General features: G+C 39.4%; 1 protein-coding gene across 3 annotated transcripts in view; it reads left to right on the plus strand.

Annotated features, from left to right (window-relative positions):
- ACSS3 (acyl-CoA synthetase short chain family member 3) overlaps window positions 1-20,626 on the plus strand; it is a 194,733-nt gene that overhangs the window by 90,501 nt on the left and 83,606 nt on the right. For all 3 annotated transcript variants that reach the window (XM_061415644.1, XM_061415642.1, XM_061415645.1), the window contains one exon: window positions 10,117-10,268. In XM_061415644.1, the coding sequence (XP_061271628.1) occupies window positions 10,117-10,268 (152 nt within the window). The remainder of the gene's footprint in view (window positions 1-10,116; window positions 10,269-20,626) is intronic.

A 20,626-nucleotide genomic window follows, 5' to 3' on the forward strand; every position in this document is an offset into this window, starting at 1 on the left:
CATTAATAACTTTTGAAAGTAAGCATCTTTTTAATAACGTTTATTACCTAGGTGAAAGAAATGGTTTATCCCATTGAGGGTAAGATCGTCAAAAGTGTCAGTATGGTCAACTCTCAGAGTTGGGAAAAGGCAGGGGAAGAAAACAAACCAAAACGGACAGACCTATTTTTGATTGTTTAAAACTCTATTGAGGTATAATTGGCGAATAAAATTTAGGCTGTCTGATACATGTGTGCATCATAAGGGCTTCCCAGGCGGCTCAGTGGTAGACTCCACCTGCCAGTGCAGGAGATGCAAGAGACGCAGGTTCCATCCCTGGGTCAGAAAGATTCCCCAGAGGAGGAAATGCTAACCCACTCCGGTATTCTTTCCTGGAGAATCCCATGCACAGAGAAGCCTAGCAGGTTACAGTCCATGGGGTCGCAGACAGTCAGACATGACAGCTGAGCGTGCATGCCTGCATGTACCTTATGAAGGGATTTCTCCCATTGGCTTAACTAAAATGTCTCACATATTAATCATTCTTTTCCTGTTGAGAATATTTAAATTCTACTCTTAACAAATTTCAGTGATATGGTATTGTCAACTGTTAGTCACTATATTATATATTAGATCCCCAGGTGCTATTCACCTTATGGCTGAAAGTTTGTACAAAAGGGACAGATCTAGATGAGGTTATAGATCAACATATGCAGCCTGAATGTAGGCATGGAGAAGTCTTACCTTTTCAGGCTGGAAGCTAGAGCCTATCCTTCCTAACCGAAGAAAGGCAAGGACTCAAACCTGAGGAACTGCAACTCTGTGGTGTCTACCACAGGAGATAGTGAAGAGGGATTGTCAAAATAGCAAATGTATTCAAAGCATTAATTTGAACCATATGAAACTTCTGATATTTGACTGGCTTTGATTTACAAAAATGGCAAATTCTTGTAATCAAAATAATAGGGGGATAAAGAAGACAGTGTGGTTGGGGACCTCAGACAGGACACTAAGTTTGGATTTTTGAGACTATTTGCAGCCCTTTGTAAAAGTGGATTAAGAGGGTAGCAATAGGGAGGCTTATCCACCCTGTTGGGGGGAAAATGAACTGAGTTATGATCATCTGCCCTCTAGCTTCATCAAGCTGTTTCTCAGAGTGAAACAAAATCTTAAAGAGATTTTACCTAGAAACCTAGGGATATATGTAGAAATCTTTTGGTTATGAAGGATTTCAGAAACTGATAAAAGCAATTGACTTCCTTCCCTAGGAAAAAGAGCATATACACATTAAAAAAAATCAGAATGAACCCCTCTGAAATTCAGATCAGAAACCCTTCATTTAAAGATAAAGGTATATTGCTTTCAAGCAGTAATAAAACCAAAGTAAAACCCCAAACTAAAACTTAATTTTCAGTGGTCTCTGGACAACACATTAACCTCTGCTGAGCAGGGGTTAATCGTTTCATCTTTGTGGATAAGGCAGTTTTACACAGGGTGCTAAGTCTACAAATCATGAAATATAGATATAGATATCGGTATCTCCAGTCTGGAATCTGATTTAGGGATCAAGGCATAAGTAATTGGGGGAATAAGGCATTTCTCTTCGATTGTTTTCTCAGTAAATGGCCTCCTATTATCAGATTTCACTTATATCAATATATTCTTTTTATCAATACTTAGATTGGCTCATTTACTGATAACAAATGGAAAAAAGCAGCAAAATTTAGTGTTAAATTCTAGGCTCATCTACTGGGATAACCAGGCATGTAGATAGCGAAAAAATAGCCTAGCCTTAGGTAATGTGTTCAATTGTTTCAGTCATGTCTGACTCTTTTGCAACCCCATGGACTGTACCCTGCCAGGCTCCTCTCTTCATGGGATTTTCCAGGCAAAAATACTGGAGTGGATTGCCATGTCCTCCTCCAGGGGATCTTCCTGACCCAGGGATCAAACCTGGGTCTCCTGCAACTCCTGTATTGGCAGGCGAATTCTTTACCACTGGGCCACCAGAGAAGCCTTAGGTAATGCTTAGTATAAGGACTAGGCATTGGTTTCTCAATCCTGGCTGTGGATTATATTAATAATTACTTTGAGGACACATAAAACATAACAATATCCAACCCCATATCAAGGCTGATTAGATCAGACTCTCAAGGAGTGGGGACCAGGCATTGGTACCTTTCAAAGGAATTCTGAGAAGTTCTAATGTATATTTAGTTGTGGCAATCACTGGTTTAGAATTGATTTAGATGGTGGTATGGATATAATGGGGGCTTCCCTGGTGGCTCAGCGGTAAAGAATCTTCCTGCAGTGCAGGAGACCCGGGTTCAGTCCCTTGGTCGGGAAGATCCCCTGAAGGAGGGCATGGCAACGCACTCTAACACTCTTAGAGAATCCCATGGACAGAGGAGCCTGGCAAGCTGCAGTCCTTAGGGTCACACAGAGTCGGACATGACTGGAGTGACTAAGAAGCAGCAGCAACATGGATACAATGAAGGAAAGCAAGATAAAAGCATATCCTCACAGGTGAAGCCCATGGACTGGTGAAAAATCTCTAGCAAATAGAGTCAGTCGATATAATTTTTTAGTTAGTAAATTGTCTTTATAGGTATATTTACTCCCTGGGTCAGGAAGATCCTCTGGAGAAGGAAATGGCAACCCACTCCAGTACTCCTGCTTGGAAAATCTCATGGACGGAGGAGCATAGTAGGCTACAGTCCATGGGGTCACAGAAATTGGACATGACTCAGCAACTAAACAAAAACAAAGCATATAGTCACTTGGCACATATTTCAGAGCTCACAAAAGGGTAAAGAGCATGCATCTCCCTGTTCTCTGTGCTCAGCTATCCAATTTCTCTTACTTGGAAGCAGTCAATCTCTTGTTTACAGTAGTTCATTCATGTATAAACCGCATCTTTTCTTTTTGTCTACAAACAGCCTTGTGCAAATGGTATGCACACTATTCTATGTTTGGCTTTTTCACTAAATAATATACCCTGGAGAATTGCTTATGTGTTGACAAGTCTCCAGTTTAGATGTTGCATGCCCAAATTCGTATCCCTTGATAAAGGCACCAGGCATGTCGTAGGAACTCAACAAATGCTATTACCAATTTCATCATTCTCCCAAAATAAATCAGCCTGCTGTGCTGCACCTGTCTCCTGAAATGAAATTCAGGAGTAGTCCATAAGGGGTTTTTGCTGTCTTCACTTTCAAACTGCAGTAAAAACATGCCTTCGATGACGTTCTCAGAAGTAGTGTTCAAAAAGAGACCAAGTGTATTTCAAATCTTGCCACAAAAAGAGGCAAAAACTGTAGTTGACTCAAAAATGTTATGTCAGAGTCTAAGAAATCATACATACTCTTGACCCCCAAGCCTTGAATAAAATGAAATCATAGGATTAGTAATTAAGTCAATTAAATTTTTTTTTGCTCAAAAATTTAATATTTAAGTATACCTTTGTTTTAAGTTGTTGTATTCCACAGTCTTCTGTGTTGAAAAATTAAGCTATTGGAAACTGTGTGAGAAGTCTAGATACTACCTTTTTCTGACTCTGAACTTACACTTGTGGTGCATTAATATTAACACCTGGAAGCAGTAAGGCCTAGATGGTTTGTAAGTGAAGCTTAATTTTATGATATTTGGTGTCTAAGAAAACTGTCACATTCTCCATGCTTTGTACCATTGCTAACCACAATGTGTAAATATAAGCAGTTGACATTTGATAAATCTCCGATGTTAAAAATTCATGATTTGTAACAGCTGAAAGCTCATAATCTCTGCTTTGCCATTTAGCGATTGCTTCCTGCCTTTGTTTTCTGGGTAGCAACCAAAACACTGTAGACTTCAGAGGAAGGAAATCAAAGCAAATGGTAATGACATTGACTGAATTTTAAAGAGATTTTCAGTTATTGCTACCTTTTAGCTGTATTACTGCTTTGGATGTGTGTGTTTGTTGAAAATTCCTATAATCTTAGACTCTTCTTGTTTTAAAATTGAATGGGTTTGGGACTATTGCCCCTTATTGAATATGCAAGTTCTGGAGTCAGTGTCTCCAAGCAACTAAGCATGCTTAGTGTATTAATGGTTAATTTTTAAAAGCATTGTAAAGGAGTTGTATTACTTATGTGTGCATGGATGTGTATATGTGCACGTGAGCCAATGATGTACAGGAGGGGAGGAGCGGAGAGTATTCCATCAAATCAATAAGCTGTTTGATTATTATTAAGTCATTTTCATTTAGAGTTTGTGGTTCAGGAGGCTTACTAGCTTTGCTTCAGTTTTCTGAAGCTACTAGTGTTGAAGATATACGGATCCTATGTTTGTCATGATGGTCTTTTCCATTTATTAGACACAAAATAGCTTACAGCACCTACTATGTAATTTTTAATAGGATTACTACATGAAATTGAAGATGTTAGTCACTCAGTCATGTCTGACTCTTTGCAGCCTCATGGACTGAAGCTTGCCAGCCTGTCCAGGCTCCTCTGTCTACTGAAGTGGGTAGCCATCCTCTTCTCCAGGGGATCTTCCCAACCCAGGGATTAAACCCATATGTCTTGCATGGCAGGTGGATTCCTTACCATCTGAGCCACCATGTCCTCCGTAACCCTCCATAATTACTAGAGTATAAGTTCCTTTAGAGCAGGACCTTTCCTGGCTTGTTCAAAAAATTATTCCTAGGACTTTTAAGAGTATCTAGCACATAGTAGATGACCAATAAATATTTATTAAATGAATGAATATGTTAGCACGGTCTAATGTATTATTATTGTATGCAACAATGGTTTCTGATGACAGATCTTATTTTGTGCTGTGTTGTATTTGCTGAGCTGTTATATCATCCAGAACTTAATGTTTATGTTAATCAGCAGGCTGTTTTGGGAAACAATAATTTCTTTGATATAACATATTTATATCAAGATTTGAGATTGAATAGAAGTTTTAAGAAAGTAAATAAATTCATAAATATTAAAGTAATTCTGAAATAAGGAATTCACGATCATGAACTCCTTATTGCAAAATTCAGACTTAAATTGAAGAAAGTAGGGAAAACCACTAGACCATTCAGGTACAATGGAATTGACAAATAGATTTAAGGGATTAGATCTGATAGACAGAGTGCCTAAAGAACTATGGACGGAGGTTCATGACATTGTACAGGAGGCAGGGATCAAGACCATCCCCAAGAGAAAGAAATGCAAAAAGGCAAAATGATTATCTGAGGAGTATAACCTTACAAATAGCTGAGAAAAAAGAGAAGCTAAAGGCAAAGCTGACTGCAGCCATGAAATAAAAAGACGCTTACTCCTTGGAAGAAAAGTTATGACCCACCTAGACAGCATATTACAAAGCAGAGACAATACTTTGCCAACAAGGTCCGTCTAATCAAGGCTATGGTTTTTCCAGTCATGTATGGATGTGAGAGTTGGACTATAAAGAAAGCTGAGTGCCGAAGAGCTGATGCTTTTGAACTGTGGTGTTGGAGAAGACTCTTGAGAGTTCCTTGGACTGCAAGGAGATCCAACCAGTCTATCCTAAAGGAAATCAGTCCTGGGTGTTCATTGGAAGGACTGATTTTGAAGCTGAGACTCCAATTATTGGCCACCTGATGTGAAGAGCTGATGCATTTGAAAAGACCCTGTTGCTGGGAAAGATTGAAGGTGGGAGGAGAAGGGGCTGACAGAGGATGAGAGGGTTAGATAGCATCACAGACTCAATGGACATGAGTTTGAGTAAACTCTGGGAGCTGGTGATGGACAGGGAAGCCTGGCGTGCTGCAGTCCATGGGGTCGCAGAGTCAGACACGACTGAGTGACTGAAGTGCTGTTGATACTGAAAGGCAAAGGAGAAAAGGAAAAGTACACCCATCTGAATGCAGAGTTCAAAAGAAGAGCAAGGAGAGAGATGAAAGCCTTCCTCAGTGATCAATGCAAAGAAACAAAGGAAAACAATAGAATGGGAAGGAGATCTCTAGATCTCTTCAAGAAAATGAGAGACACCAAGACACCATTTCATGCAAAGATGGGCACAGTAAAGGACAGAAATGGTATGGACCTAACAGAAGCAGAAGATAGTAAGGAGAGGTGGCAAGAATACACAGAAGAACTATACAAAAAACATCTTCATGACCCAGATAAACACAATGGTGTGATCACTCATCTAGTCTCTGGCATCCTGGAGTGTGAAGCCAAGGGGGCCTTAGGAAGCATCACTACGAACAAAGCTAGTGGAGGTGATAGAATTCCAGTTGAGCTATTTCAAATCCTGAAAGATGATGCTGTGAAAGTGCTGCACTCAATATTCCAGCAAATTTGGAAAACTCAACAGTGGCCACAGGACTGGAAAAGGTCAGTTTTCATTCCATTCCAATCCCAAAGAAAGGCAATGCCAAAGAATGCTCAAACTACTGAACAATTGCACTCATCTCACATGCTAGCAAAGTAATGCTCAAAATTCTCCAAGTCAGGCTTCAATAGTATATGAACCGTGAACTTTCAGATGTTCAAGCTGGTTTTAGAAAATGCAGAGGAACCAAAGATCAAGTTGCCAACATCCGCTGGATCTTCAAAAAAGCAAGAGAGTTCCAGAAAAACATCAACTTTATTGACTGCGCCAAAGCCTTTGACTGTGTGGATCACAACAAACTATGCAAAATTCTTAAAGAGATGGGAATACTAGACCACCTTGCCTGCCTCCTGAGAAATCTGTATGCAGATCAAGAAGCAACAGTTAGAACTGTACATGCAACAACAGACTGGTTTCAAATCTGGAAAGGAGTACATCAAGGCTGAATATTGTCACCCTGCTTATTTAGTTTATATGTAGAGTACATCATGCAAAATGCCGGGCTGGAAGAAGTACAAGCCGGAATCAAGATTGCTGGGAGAAATAGAAATAACATCAGATATGCAGATGACACCACCCTTATGGCAGAAAGCGAAGAAGAACTAAAGAGCCTCTTGATGAAAGTGAAAGAGAAGAGTGAAGAGGCTGGCTTAAAACTCAACATTCAGAAAACTAAGATCATGGCATCCAGTCCCATCTCTTCATGGCATATAGATGGGGAAACAATGGAAACAATAAGAGACTTTTTTCGGGGACAGTCTCCAAAATCACTGCAGATGTTGACTGCAGCTATGAAGTTAAAAGATGCTTGCTCCTTGGAAGAAAATCTATGACCAACCTCTACAGCATACTAAAAATCAGAGGCATTACTTTGCCAACAAAGGTCCATCTAGTCAAAGCTATGGTTTTTCCAGGAGTCATGTGTGGATGTGAGAGTTGGACTATAAAGAAAGCTGATTGCTAAAGAATTGATGCTTTTGAACTGTGGTGTTGGAGAAGACTCTTGAGAGTCCCTTGGACTGCAAGGAGATCCAACCAATCCATCGTAAAGGAAATCAGTCCTGAATATTCATTGAAAGGACTGATAATGAAGTTGAAACTCCAATACTTTGGCCACCTGATACAAAGAACTGACTCATTTTAAAAGACCCTGATGCTGGGAAAGATTGAAGGCGGGAGGAGAAGGGAATGACAGAGGATGAGATGGCTGGATGGCATCACCAACTCAGTGGACATGAGTTTGAGAAAGCTCCGGGAGTGAGTGATGAACAGGGAAACCTGACGTGTTGCAGTCCATGGGGTTGCAAAGAGTTGGACACAACTGAGCGGCTGAAAGAACTTGAATTCCATAATAAAAAAATATCACTCATTGCCTCATGTTCTTCTGAGGAATAGACAATCTAATGCAAGATAACTGAACCTTTCGTAGTTCAACTAACTTACAAAAAAGTGTGAGCTTTTATTCATCACTTCCATTAGTATCCTAATTGTAATGACATGTTATCATCATTTTTTATGCTTAATAAATATATTAATGGAATTTTGTTTGATGCAGGGTCAGAATTTATTATCTATAAAAATATGGTAGAGTTTTAACTATTATTTCTAATAAACTATTGTTTCATTATCCTTGGATATAATTAATTTGAAGGTGCTGTAAAATACAATAAATAGTGTCCCGTGTGTAGGTCGTCACTGTGGGGTAGCATTTTCTTGGTGACTAATGTCACTCTTCAGTGAGTATATTATCATTGTCTTGTGACACTGGCGCTGTACTAGAATTCAACTCAAATTGGCTATAAAATAACCTTCTTCAGTAGAGGTCAAACCACTTTAAAATATTATCTCAGTGCTTTTAGCTTATCAAAGACTTATTGGAAAAGCGATTTATTCTTATTTGGCAGACAAGAAAATGGCAGCATTGACAGGGCAAGCCAATTGTGTAAGGTCAGTTGAAAAATCATTTATATGGGGGTGAGGTGAAGTTTCCAAGGTTACAGTCTACCTCCCCCGGTGATCAGTGCCTAAGACAGACTGAAGAAGTAGAAGTCAAATCTTTACCTGCCTTGGTTAGAAATAATAAAGTTGGTGCTGATATGCTCATGCCTTCAAAATGTATAAGTCAAATTACATACATGAGTTGCCAGAATGTATTTGGCAGCTTTTTCTGCTACATCAATGTGTTGACCTGCGATGGTAATGAAATCCTACGATGGTAGTGAAATAAATTAAAATCAGGTTTTCAGGGTAGTTGTGATAATAAAAATGAATTTCTAATTGCAAGAAGTATCTTTGGTATTTAAAGAGCAAAAGGAGAAGTAACAATAAAATAAAGAGGTAATTAAAAAAAGGAAAGTATAACTATGTTAAAGAATATTGAGAATAACTTTAAAAAATATGTGAAAACTAAATAGTACCCTAGGAGAGATCCAATTAGAAGTGGATAGTGAATCAAAATTATTAAATGGCTATCATATCATACTTATGATAAATGTCATATCATTATCCACTTTTATTAGTTGTTTGGGGAGACCTCTAAGTTGGCTTCTAGCAAATTCTTCCCTTTCACTTTTCACTTTCATGCATTGGAGAAGGAAATGGCAACCCACTCCAGTGTTCTTGCCTGGAGAATCACAGGGACGGGGGAGCCTGGTGGGTTGCCGTCTGTGGGTCACACAGAGTCGAACACAACTGGGGTGACTTAGCAGCAGCAGCAAATTCTTTCCCTCCTCCCTCCCTCCCTCCTTCATTCTTTTTCTCTTCTTTTCTTTGCTTACCATAGCTCAGTGTTTCCCAAGTGTGTTTTCCAGGATATAAGGTCCAAAGGATGCTCATATGCTCTTCAGTCTTCAAGAAATGGCCCAAAATAGGAAACCTATTTATCTCAACCACTTCCAAAAGGATTTGATTGTGAAATATACATTATATACATATAAACATTCCAGGACCTGACTTCAGAAACAAAGGAAGAAGTACCAGTGATGAGAATGGATTGAGGAATGAAGGAATATAGTTGAACCAACGTAGATTTTATGGGATACTTTGATTTTTTACAGAATTACTGATTTATTTATGCCATGCTCATTTTCAGTTAAAAATGTTTTGTGTCCTTTTGAATTGCATAGTCCACAAAGATTGTTAAGTTTTTGTGAGTGGATTATTTGTTGAACATGCATAATGTCATTTTGAGGCTGTGGAAAACCTACATTTTGAGATATCTTATTAGATTTTTTTTAATTCTTAGAAATTGGTTTTCTTGAAGTGAGACATTTAATTGAAAAGGTCAGTGCTGAGAAATCACTGTAATTCCAGGTTTTTCTGTCTTCTCATATATTTTGAGACTTGCTATTGTCATTTTTAATGGAGATCATGAAAAATGTGTAATGTTAGAAATTCATAGCAACCACATTTCTCATTTAGTCTGCCAGACAAAACAATATATTTAATTGCTTGGAAAATAGAAGACTGTTTTATTGATTTAATTATATATATATATATATATATATATATATATATATATATATATTTCTAGTCCTTTATGTTTCAAAACTTAAGAAAGGAGAAGTTGCTATTTGAAAAGCTTTTAGGATACAGTATTGGAGCAAATCGCTTGTCTGATACCTGGGCATTTTGTTTATTTATGACAGAACATGGAAACATATTAAAACTAAGATACGGTGAGAACCCCATTTTATTAATATTGCTATGTTAAATGTGTAAGTATTGAACAGTCAATGAAGTAGGAGACATTTTATCTGGTGACGCTTTGAATGAATCTCGTTGTAGGGGAAGCCTGTGGGGACACCAGATGCTGGCGCCTATTTCCGTGTGCTCGCGGAGCATGGAGTGGCTGCCTTGTTTACAGCGCCGACTGCAATTAGAGCGATCCGTCAACAGGACCCTGGGGCAGCCTTGGGGAAGCAGTACTCGCTGACAAGGTGAACTTGGGATACACAGGGCAAATTACATTAAGAACTGCAATCACAGTGAATAACTGAACACTGTACATTTTTTCTAGCATGGCAGTACTGTTACGGAAAAAGTCAGAGGTTCTGAATGTTAAGAATGGCTGTTCTAAATGTATTTTTGAAAGAGTTGGAAATTTAGCTATACTGTGAATATTTTTAAATACCATGTCCTGTTTATTTCTGTTCAGATTTTCTCAAATTAGTTCTCTTTTTAAAACTGCTCTGCTTATATTTTCCTTAAAGCAGAAGGCTAACTGTGATTTATACATATATATACATGTATGTGTGTTTGTAATCTAGTTCTTTACCACTAGCGCCACCTGGGAAGCCCCACTCTCTCTGGTAGTAAAGAACCCACCTGTCAATGCAGGAAACATAAGAGACACAGGTTTGATCCCGGGGTCAGGAAGATCCCCTGGAGGAGGTCTTGGCAACCCACTCCAGTACTCTTGCCTGGAGAATCCCATGCACAGAGGAGCCTGGCAGGCTACAGTCGAAAAGGTCAGACAGACCGAAGCGACTTAGCCTGCACATGTACATATATATAAATGCATATATATAATATCTACCTTTTGAAAATAGACTAATAGTCTAAATAGAGGGAAAATACTTGATTTTACTTATAAAGATAAAATGTGCAAATTATAGTCCATATTACCTATGTTGAAAGAGTGAAGGAAATTATTTTCCTGTTGTTTTGTAATAATGTGCTCAGAATAGATACTTTTGTGCTGGTTTATTGCCATTCATTTTAGCTTAATGATATGTACATTCAGAGATAATTATAGCAATTTGTATCTTCAAGGCAGTTTCCAGCATCAGTTCTCATTGAACCTTTCTGAAATAGGTCACTGCTATCATAAACTAAAAGGATTTTGTAGTTTCTTCAAGTCAAAATTGGTTTTAAATTAAGTCAGTTTGAAATTTTTAAATTAAATTCCAGATGTTATGAATTTTATGCTGCTATGACCCAAAGAAGGGGTTAAAACAGATACCGTACAGCAATTGCAGATGTAAGCAAGAAGATTTCAATTTGGGCAGGGTCAGTGATTTGGTTCATTTGTTTCTTTTTTGGGAAAAAAAAAAGGGATCTGGATTTACATAAAATGTTCATAAAATGAGCATACAGTGTGTTCATGAAATACTCTTATATTTCTATTCACTTTATTTACTACATTGTGATTTAGTTTACTCCATTTCAGTAAAAGAAGAGAACATAGGTTTTGGTAAACACATCTGAGGCTGTGTATAGTCTCCATGTCTTAACACAAGACCAGGGATTTTGAAGAAATAGTGCCCTTATTCTTGCAGTGTCCCTTTCTGACAAATGCATTCTGATGACAGGGCATGGGGGTGTGACGACCAAGCTACGGTCTGTTGTGTGCTACGTCATCGTTTCCCATTTGGTACATGGGTTTCAGATGGTATCCTTTACTGGAAAGGCAAGAAACCATTTCTAATTTGCCTGAAGTATAAAGGGTCTGCTGCTAAGTCGCTTCAGTTGTGTCCGACTCTGTGTGACCCCATAGACGGCAGCCCACCAGGCTCCCCCATCCCTGGGATTCTCCAGGCAAGAACACTGGAGTGGGTTGCGGTTTCCTTCTCTAAGGCATGAAAGTGAAAAGTGAAAGGGAAGTCGCTCAGTCGTGTCCGACTCTTAGCAACCCCATGGACTGCAGCCCACCAGGCTCCTCCATCCGTGGGATTTTCCAGGCAAGAGTACTGGAGTGGGGTGCCATTGCCTTCTCAGTATAAAGGGTCAAATAATACCAAATGAATACCTATTAAATCACCAATAAATGAACACCTATTAAATATCAGATTTAATAGGTATTCATTTGGTATTGAATGAATTTCAATACCAAAATACCAACTCTTTCAAACTAATAGGTATAGACACAGAGTATGAAATTTTAGTCCATGAGATGTTAATGTAAGAGAAATTGCAATTAACTCCCCTGATCAAGCCCCTTTGTCTTTAGGCATTTAAGTTATTCATGATGATGTGAACCTATGTTTTAAGTATCTATTTAGGACTGCAGACTCTAAAACAGCCTCAATTATTCAAATGACTACTATTAATAAGTGCAAACACTTGTTGATCACCTACTATGTGCTAGGCATAAGCAGTCATAGTTTGTTGTCTCACTGGTTATCACAATAAGTAGGAATTATGATTACTCTCATCTTACAGGTAAGGGAGGTTAGGGCCAGAAGTTAAGTGACTTCTTAGCAAGAAACTAACTCAGGCGATCTAACTAGAGCCTACACTCCTAACTAAATACCATGAACATAACACTTTCTATATAAAGTAAGTTAGCAGACTAACTTGACCTAGGGATTTTTGTCACTCATGGGATAAATGCAGCTTTTCCTTTTCATATATTTATAGTCTATATGAATAGTACCTTCACTGATCTACTTTGATAGGTTCTGACTTGTAGACTAACAGAATGTTAGAAGAGACCTCCAAAATCCAATTATCTTACTGTAGGCAACCGGAGTTCAAAAAAAGTTAAGTTTGGATTAGAGACAGAATGAAAACCAGAACCCAAGTCTTCTCATACAACTATACCTTTAATTTTATATTTATGTTCAAGACAATTTCATGATGACTTACTGAATGGATGTTTCTTAGATATTATAATCGCAGCCTTGAGATTGATTTGCAGTTTGCTTCTCTCTCCTTTTGTAGAATGTTTTGTGATGGTATTTTCTTTTTAAATGTTACATAGCTCATCAAAGGTTATTTTAAAATAAATTTAAAGATTTCCCCTAAATTTAAGAGGGTACTCTGAAATAGGTAACTAACCAGAACTATGTTATTTTATCAGACAACTAGAGTTTGGAAAAATAGGTAAGACATCGTCTAGTGAAATCATTTCATTTCACAGTAGAGAAAACTTTGCCGCAAAGAGGTAAAATAACATTCCCAGGATTTCAAAGCTACTATAGGGCAAGAGCTGGGCTAGGCAGTACTGTATGGTAATTTGGATTCTGACTGTGGAGTTAGACTCCCTGGGTTCAAATCTACCATTTACTGACTGTGTGACCTTCAGAAAGTTATGTAGTCTCTCTGTTCTTTTTTGTGTGTGTGTGTGAGCTAGTGCAAGAATATAATGAAAATAGAAGGTACGTAATTCATGCGGAGCACTTGGAACTGTTCTTAACATAGACTGTCTTAGCTATTATTATCATCTGCTTTCTAATTCACCGCTCTTTTTCATACATCATAGTGATTTTTTTTTTCCCCATGATCTTCTAGTTCAATTTCAGTAAAGTTAGAAAAATAATCTCTGCTGGGATTTCCATTCAAGATAGCGCAGTACCTCATACTTTGATGTAGCCTTTCTTTTCCAATTACATAGCAATGAGAGTTAATATGAAAAAGAAGAAGCAGAGCGTCAGCACTGAGCTGAAAAATAAACTCTTCTGTGGACTAGAAATGGATTAGAGTGGCAAAATGGCAAGGGTGGCCGAAGCCAGAGGCTTGCTAGGTGTGCAGGCAGGTGTTGGCAGAGGTAATAGGGACCCAGTGTTGCCTTGTACTCCCTATGGAGTCAGAGTTTGCTCACTGATTGAGGGTGAGCTGGGGTGTTAACACACCACTCAGAAAAGGCGGCTGATAATAATGACTGTCAATTGTTTTCTGGGACTGTGACTTATAGCAGATGTTGGTCCAGGGGTCTGAATCAGACAAAGGACCATCCAGCAATCAGAGACTGAACAAAACTGCCCATCGTCATCCTGGAATAGGATCTGTGATATCCCAAGTATCACTGTGGATTAATAATTCTGAACCATCATTATGGCATTAGATGTCACAAACCTATTGAACAGAGAAGGTGAGCATAGGAGAGAGAGAGAAAGAGATACAAATGACAACAGAGAACTTCTATTTTGAAAAGATTGTGGGAAATAAAATTCTAAATACATGAAGAACTCTAATGCTATTTAAATCAACAGAACATGGATTCATTCCAATTGACCTTATTTTTGTAATATAGTCAAATCAAACTTGAAAATAAGTATTTTGAGGATAATCAGTCGTAAACTAACAACTTTTATGTAAAATTATTAAACTTGGATATGAAACAATAAAAAAGTACAGTGGATAGTGTAAACTAAATAAGTATATGGATACAATGAAAGGCTCTGTTAAAATGATAGCATATTACTGACGAAATTACTCAGAATGCAAAACAGACAAAATAAAAAGTCTGAAAGGACAGTTAAGAGACTTGGAGGGAAGAATCGGTTCTGTTTGAACAGAAGCCAAAATAACAGTAATAAAATGGTGGAGAGTTTTTTTCAAAAGGTTATTTGAATTTTCTAGTGGGGAGAAAACAGAATGAAGGAAAAAGATGGAGTTAACCACTGGGACATTGATGTAAAAAATGATGATGTTCTATTGTGTGAACTAGAAGTTGATAAGGCATTACTGAAATGATATGTTTTATTTAACCTATGTTGGCACAAGTAAAGAGTAGTTTTCTATTGTTTGGTAGTTTATGGACCTTCAAAGAAAATATTCATTTTAGTTTTCTTCTGCTTATACTTTATTACCAAAAATTCTTCACCATATTTTGGCTTTGGCTTTTTATCCATTACTATGCAGCTTCCTATGTATTTAGGAATAAAATTAATTTAACAACAATGCCATTTTACTGTTTCCCTTATTGCTTAATTTTCAACTTCATTTGAGTGTTGAATTGTGCTTGATTTTATATAAAAATGAGGAAAGATGTATAGGTCTCATTCCCATTCATCTCTCTCTCCATTTTTTCTGCTCTAGATACTGTATATTGTCATTTTGTTTATCCTTTTAGTGTTACACATTTGGAAGTAGGTTCATCTTTCCATGTGTTGCCATCATCTGAGTATCTCTCATATACTGAGTTACTCTACAATCTAGGGCAGTGCTATCCGGTAAAATTGATATCTACAGAACAGTAACTACTAGCAACATGTCACTACTGAACTCTTGACAAAGGGTTACTACTGTGAAGAAACTTATATTTTTAATTTTTTTCAATTTTAACTACATTTTAAATAGCCAGAGATAGTTAGTAGCTACCATATTGTACAGTGCAGAGACAGGATGTATATAATGAATATGAGTAAATTTTCTCTCCAGAGAGTCCAAATAACTGTGAAAAGATGGCTAATTTTCACTTTTATAAATTTTTAAATAAAAATACATTTTTGAATTTTTAAAATGGGGCATTCATCTGTTTGTGAAATTAATAAAATAGTGGCAATGTCATTAATGAGAAATTTCACTGTTGGAAAATGTTTCAACGCAAGGCCTCCCTGTCCATCACCAACTCCCGGAGTTCACTCAGACTCACGTCCATCGAGTCAGTGATGCCATCCAGCCATCTCATCCTCTGTCATCCCCTTCTCCTCCTGCCCCTAATCCCTTGCAGCATCAGAGTCTTTTCCAATGAGTCAACTCTTCGCATGAGGTGGCCAGAGTACTGGAGTTTCAGCTTTAGCATCATTCCCTCCAAAGAAATCCCAGGGCTGATCTCCTTCAGAATGGACTGGTTGGATCTCCTTGCAGTCCAAGGGACTTTCAAGAGTCTTTTCCAACAACACAGTTCAAAAGCATCAATTCTTCGGCGCTCAGCCTTCTTCACAGTCCAACTCTCACATCCATACATGACCACAGGAAAAACCATAGCCTTGACTAGACGAACCTTTGTTGGCAAACTAATGTCTCTACTTTTGAATATGCTATCTAGTTTGGTCATAACTTTCCTTCCAAGGAGTAAGCATCTTTAATTTCATGGCTGCAGTCACCATCTGTAGTGATTTTGGAGCCCAGAAAAATAAAGTCTGACACTGTTTCCACTGTTTCCCTATCTATTTGCCATGAAGTGATGGGACCAGATGCCATGATCTTTGTTTTCTGAATGCTGAATTTTAAGCCAACTTTTTCACTCTCCTCTTTCACTTTCATCAAGAGGCTTTTGAGTTCCTCTTCACTTTCTGCCATAAGAGTGGTGTCATCTGCATATCTGAGGTTATTGATATTTCTCCTGGCAATTTTGATTCCAGCTTGTGCTTCTTCCAGTCCAGCATTTCTCATGATGTACTCTGCATAGAAGTTAAATAAACAGGGTGACAATATACAGCCTTGACGTACTCCTTTTCCTATTTGGAACCAGTCTGTTGTTCCATGTCCAGTTCTAACTGTTGCTTCCTGACCTGCATATAGGTTTCTCAAGAGGCAGGTCAGGTGGTCTGGTATTCCCATCTCTTTCAGAATTTTCCACAGTTTATTGTGATCCACATAGTCAAAGGCTTTGACATAGTCATGATCAGGTATTTTAAAGTTTGGGTTTGGTGTTGTTTATGTATTGGTTTTTCTTCTTCCAACAACATACAAATATTTCTAAAAGGCTTTTCAAGGAAACAGGAGTTGTCAGTGGTGATAAGTCCTGTTGCTCAGACTTCTCAGATAATCCACCCACCTCTATCTTTTCCCCCTAGGGCTGCCTGGGTTTAGGTCTCACCACTTCTCTGTGATGGTAATAGCCTCCCAAACCCAGGGCCCTGGGATCCTGCCCTGACTATCTTCCATCCTCCCCACTCCTGCCAGTAGCGTCTTCCTAAACCTAAAATCTTACTGTGCCACTCTCCTGCTGAAAATCTTTCAGTTCAGTTCAGTCACTCAGTTGCGTCTGACTCTTTGCGACCTCATGAATCGCAGCACGCAAGGCCTCCCTGTCCATCACTAACTCCCGGAGTCCACTCAGACTCACGTCCATCGAGTCAGTGATGCCATCCAGCCATCTCATCCTCTGTCATCCCCTTCTCCTCCTGCCCCAAAACCCTCGCAGCATCAGAGTCTTTTCCAATGAGTCAACTCTTCGCATGAGGTGGCCAGAGTACTGGAGTTTCAGCTTTAGCATCATTCCCTCCAAAGAAATCCCAGGGCTGATCTCCTTCAGAATGGACTGGTTGGATCTCCTTGCAGTCCAAGGGACTTTCAAGAGTCTTTTCCAACAACACAGTTCAAAAGCATCAATTCTTCGGCGCTCAGCCTTCTTCACAGTCCAACTCTCACATCCATACATGACCACAGGAAAAACCATAGCCTTGACTAGACGAACCTTTGTTGGCAAACTAATGTCTCTGCTTTTGAATATGCTATCTAGTTTGGTCATAACTTTCCTTCCAAGGAGTAAGCATCTTTAATTTCATGGCTGCAGTCACCATCTGTAGTGATTTTGGAGCCCAGAAAAATAAAGTCTGACACTGTTTCCACTGTTTCCCTATCTATTTGCCATGAAGTGATGGGACCAGATGCCATGATCTTTGTTTTCTGAATGCTGAATTTTAAGCCAACTTTTTCACTCTCCTCTTTCACTTTCATCAAGAGGCTTTTGAGTTCCTCTTCACTTTCTGCCATAAGAGTGGTGTCATCTGCATATCTGAGGTTATTGATATTTCTCCTGGCAATTTTGATTCCAGCTTGTGCTTCTTCCAGTCCAGCATTTCTCATGATGTACTCTGCATAGAAGTTAAATAAACAGGGTGACAATATACAGCCTTGACGTACTCCTTTTCCTATTTGGAACCAGTCTGTTGTTCCATGTCCAGTTCTAACTGTTGCTTCCTGACCTGCATATAGGTTTCTCAAGAGGCAGGTCAGGTGGTCTGGTATTCCCATCTCTTTCAGAATTTTCCACAGTTTATTGTGATCCACATAGTCAAAGGCTTTGACATAGTCATGATCAGGTATTTTAAAGTTTGGGTTTGGTGTTGTTTATGTATTGGTTTTTCTTCTTCCAACAACATACAAATATTTCTAAAAGGCTTTTCAAGGAAACAGGAGTTGTCAGTGGTGATAAGTCCTGTTGCTCAGACTTCTCAGATAATCCACCCACCTCTATCTTTTCCCCCTAGGGCTGCCTGGGTTTAGGTCTCACCACTTCTCTGTGATGGTAATAGCCTCCCAAACCCAGGGCCCTGGGATCCTGCCCTGACTATCTTCCATCCTCCCCACTCCTGCCAGTAGCGTCTTCCTAAACCTAAAATCTTACTGTGCCACTCTCCTGCTGAAAATCTTTCAGTTCAGTTCAGTCACTCAGTTGCATCTGACTCTTTGCGACCTCATGAATCGCAGCACGCCAGGCCTCCCTGTCCATCCCTAACTCCCGGTGTCCACTCAAACTTATGTCCATCGATTCGATGATGCCATCCAGCCATCTCATCCTCTGTCGTCCCCTTCTCCTCCTGCCCCAAAACCCTCCCAGCAACAGGGTCTTTTCCAATGAGTCAACTCTTCGCATGAGGTGGCCAAAGTATTGGAGTTTCAGCTTTAGCATCATTCCTTCCAATGAACACCCAGGACTGGTCTCCTTTAGGATGGACTGGTTAGATCTCCTTGCAGTCCAAGGGACTTTCAAGAGTCTTCTCCAACACCACACTTCAAAAGCATCAATTCTTCAGCACTCAGCTTTCTTCACAGTCCAACTCTCACATCCATACATGACCACTGGAAAAACCATAGTCTTGACTAGACGAACCTTTGTTGGCAAACTAATGTCTCTGTTTTTGAATATGCTATCTAGGTTGGTCATAACTTTCCTTCCAAGGAGTAAGCGTCTTTAATTTCATGGCTGCAGTCACCATCTGTAGTGATTTGGGAGCCCCCAAAAATAAAATCTGACACTGTTTCCACTGTTTCCCCATCTATTTGCCATGAAGTGATGGGACCAGATGCCATGATCTTCGTTTTCTGAATGTTGAGCTTTAAGCCAACTTTTTCACTCACCTCTTTCACTTTCATCAAGAGGCTTTTGAGTTCCTCTTCACTTTCTGCCATAAGAGTGGTGTCATCTGCATATCTGAGGTTATTGATATTTCTCCTGGCAATTTTGATTCCAGCTTGTGCTTCTTCCAGTCCAGCATTTCTCATGATGTACTCTGCATAGAAGTTAAATAAACAGGGTGACAATATACAGCCTTGACGTACTCCTTTTCCTATTTGGAACCAGTCTGTTGTTCCATGTCCAGTTCTAACTGTTGCTTCCTGACCTGCATATAGGTTTCTCAAGAGGCAGGTCAGGTGGTCTGGTATTCCCATCTCTTTCAGAATTTTCCACAGTTTATTGTGATCCACAGAGTCAAAGGCTTTGACATAGTCATGATCAGGTATTTTAAAGTTTGGGTTTGGTGTTGTTTATGTATTGGTTTTTCTTCTTCCAACAACATACAAATATTTCTAAAAGGCTTTTCAAGGAAACAGGAGTTGTCAGTGGTGATAAGTCCTGTTGCTCAGACTTCTCAGATAATCCACCCACCTCTATCTTTTCCCCCTAGGGCTGCCTGGGTTTAGGTCTCACCACTTCTCTGTGATGGTAATAGCCTCCCAAACCCAGGGCCCTGGGATCCTGCCCTGACTATCTTCCATCCTCCCCACTCCTGCCAGTAGCGTCTTCCTAAACCTAAAATCTTACTGTGCCACTCTCCTGCTGAAAATCTTTCAGTTCAGTTCAGTCACTCAGTTGCATCTGACTCTTTGCGACCTCATGAATCGCAGCACGCCAGGCCTCCCTGTCCATCCCTAACTCCCGGTGTCCACTCAAACTTATGTCCATCGATTCGATGATGCCATCCAGCCATCTCATCCTCTGTCGTCCCCTTCTCCTCCTGCCCCAAAACCCTCCCAGCAACAGGGTCTTTTCCAATGAGTCAACTCTTCGCATGAGGTGGCCAAAGTATTGGAGTTTCAGCTTTAGCATCATTCCTTCCAATGAACACCCAGGACTGGTCTCCTTTAGGATGGACTGGTTAGATCTCCTTGCAGTCCAAGGGACTTTCAAGAGTCTTCTCCAACACCACACTTCAAAAGCATCAATTCTTCAGCACTCAGCTTTCTTCACAGTCCAACTCTCACATCCATACATGACCACTGGAAAAACCATAGTCTTGACTAGACGAACCTTTGTTGGCAAACTAATGTCTCTGTTTTTGAATATGCTATCTAGGTTGGTCATAACTTTCCTTCCAAGGAGTAAGCGTCTTTAATTTCATGGCTGCAGTCACCATCTGTAGTGATTTGGGAGCCCCCAAAAAGTAAAATCTGACACTGTTTCCACTGTTTCCCCATCTATTTGCCATGAAGTGATGGGACCAGATGCCATGATCTTCGTTTTCTGAATGTTGAGCTTTAAGCCAACTTTTTCACTCACCTCTTTCACTTTCATCAAGAGGCTTTTGAGTTCCTCTTCACTTTCTGCTATAAGGGTGGTGTCATCTGCATATCTGAGGTTATTGATATTTCTCCTGGCAATTTTGATTCCAGCTTGTGC

The sequence above is a fragment of the Bos javanicus genome, chromosome 5, assembly GCF_032452875.1.
Source record: "Bos javanicus breed banteng chromosome 5, ARS-OSU_banteng_1.0, whole genome shotgun sequence".
In the NCBI taxonomy this organism is placed as follows: domain Eukaryota; kingdom Metazoa; phylum Chordata; class Mammalia; order Artiodactyla; family Bovidae; genus Bos; species Bos javanicus.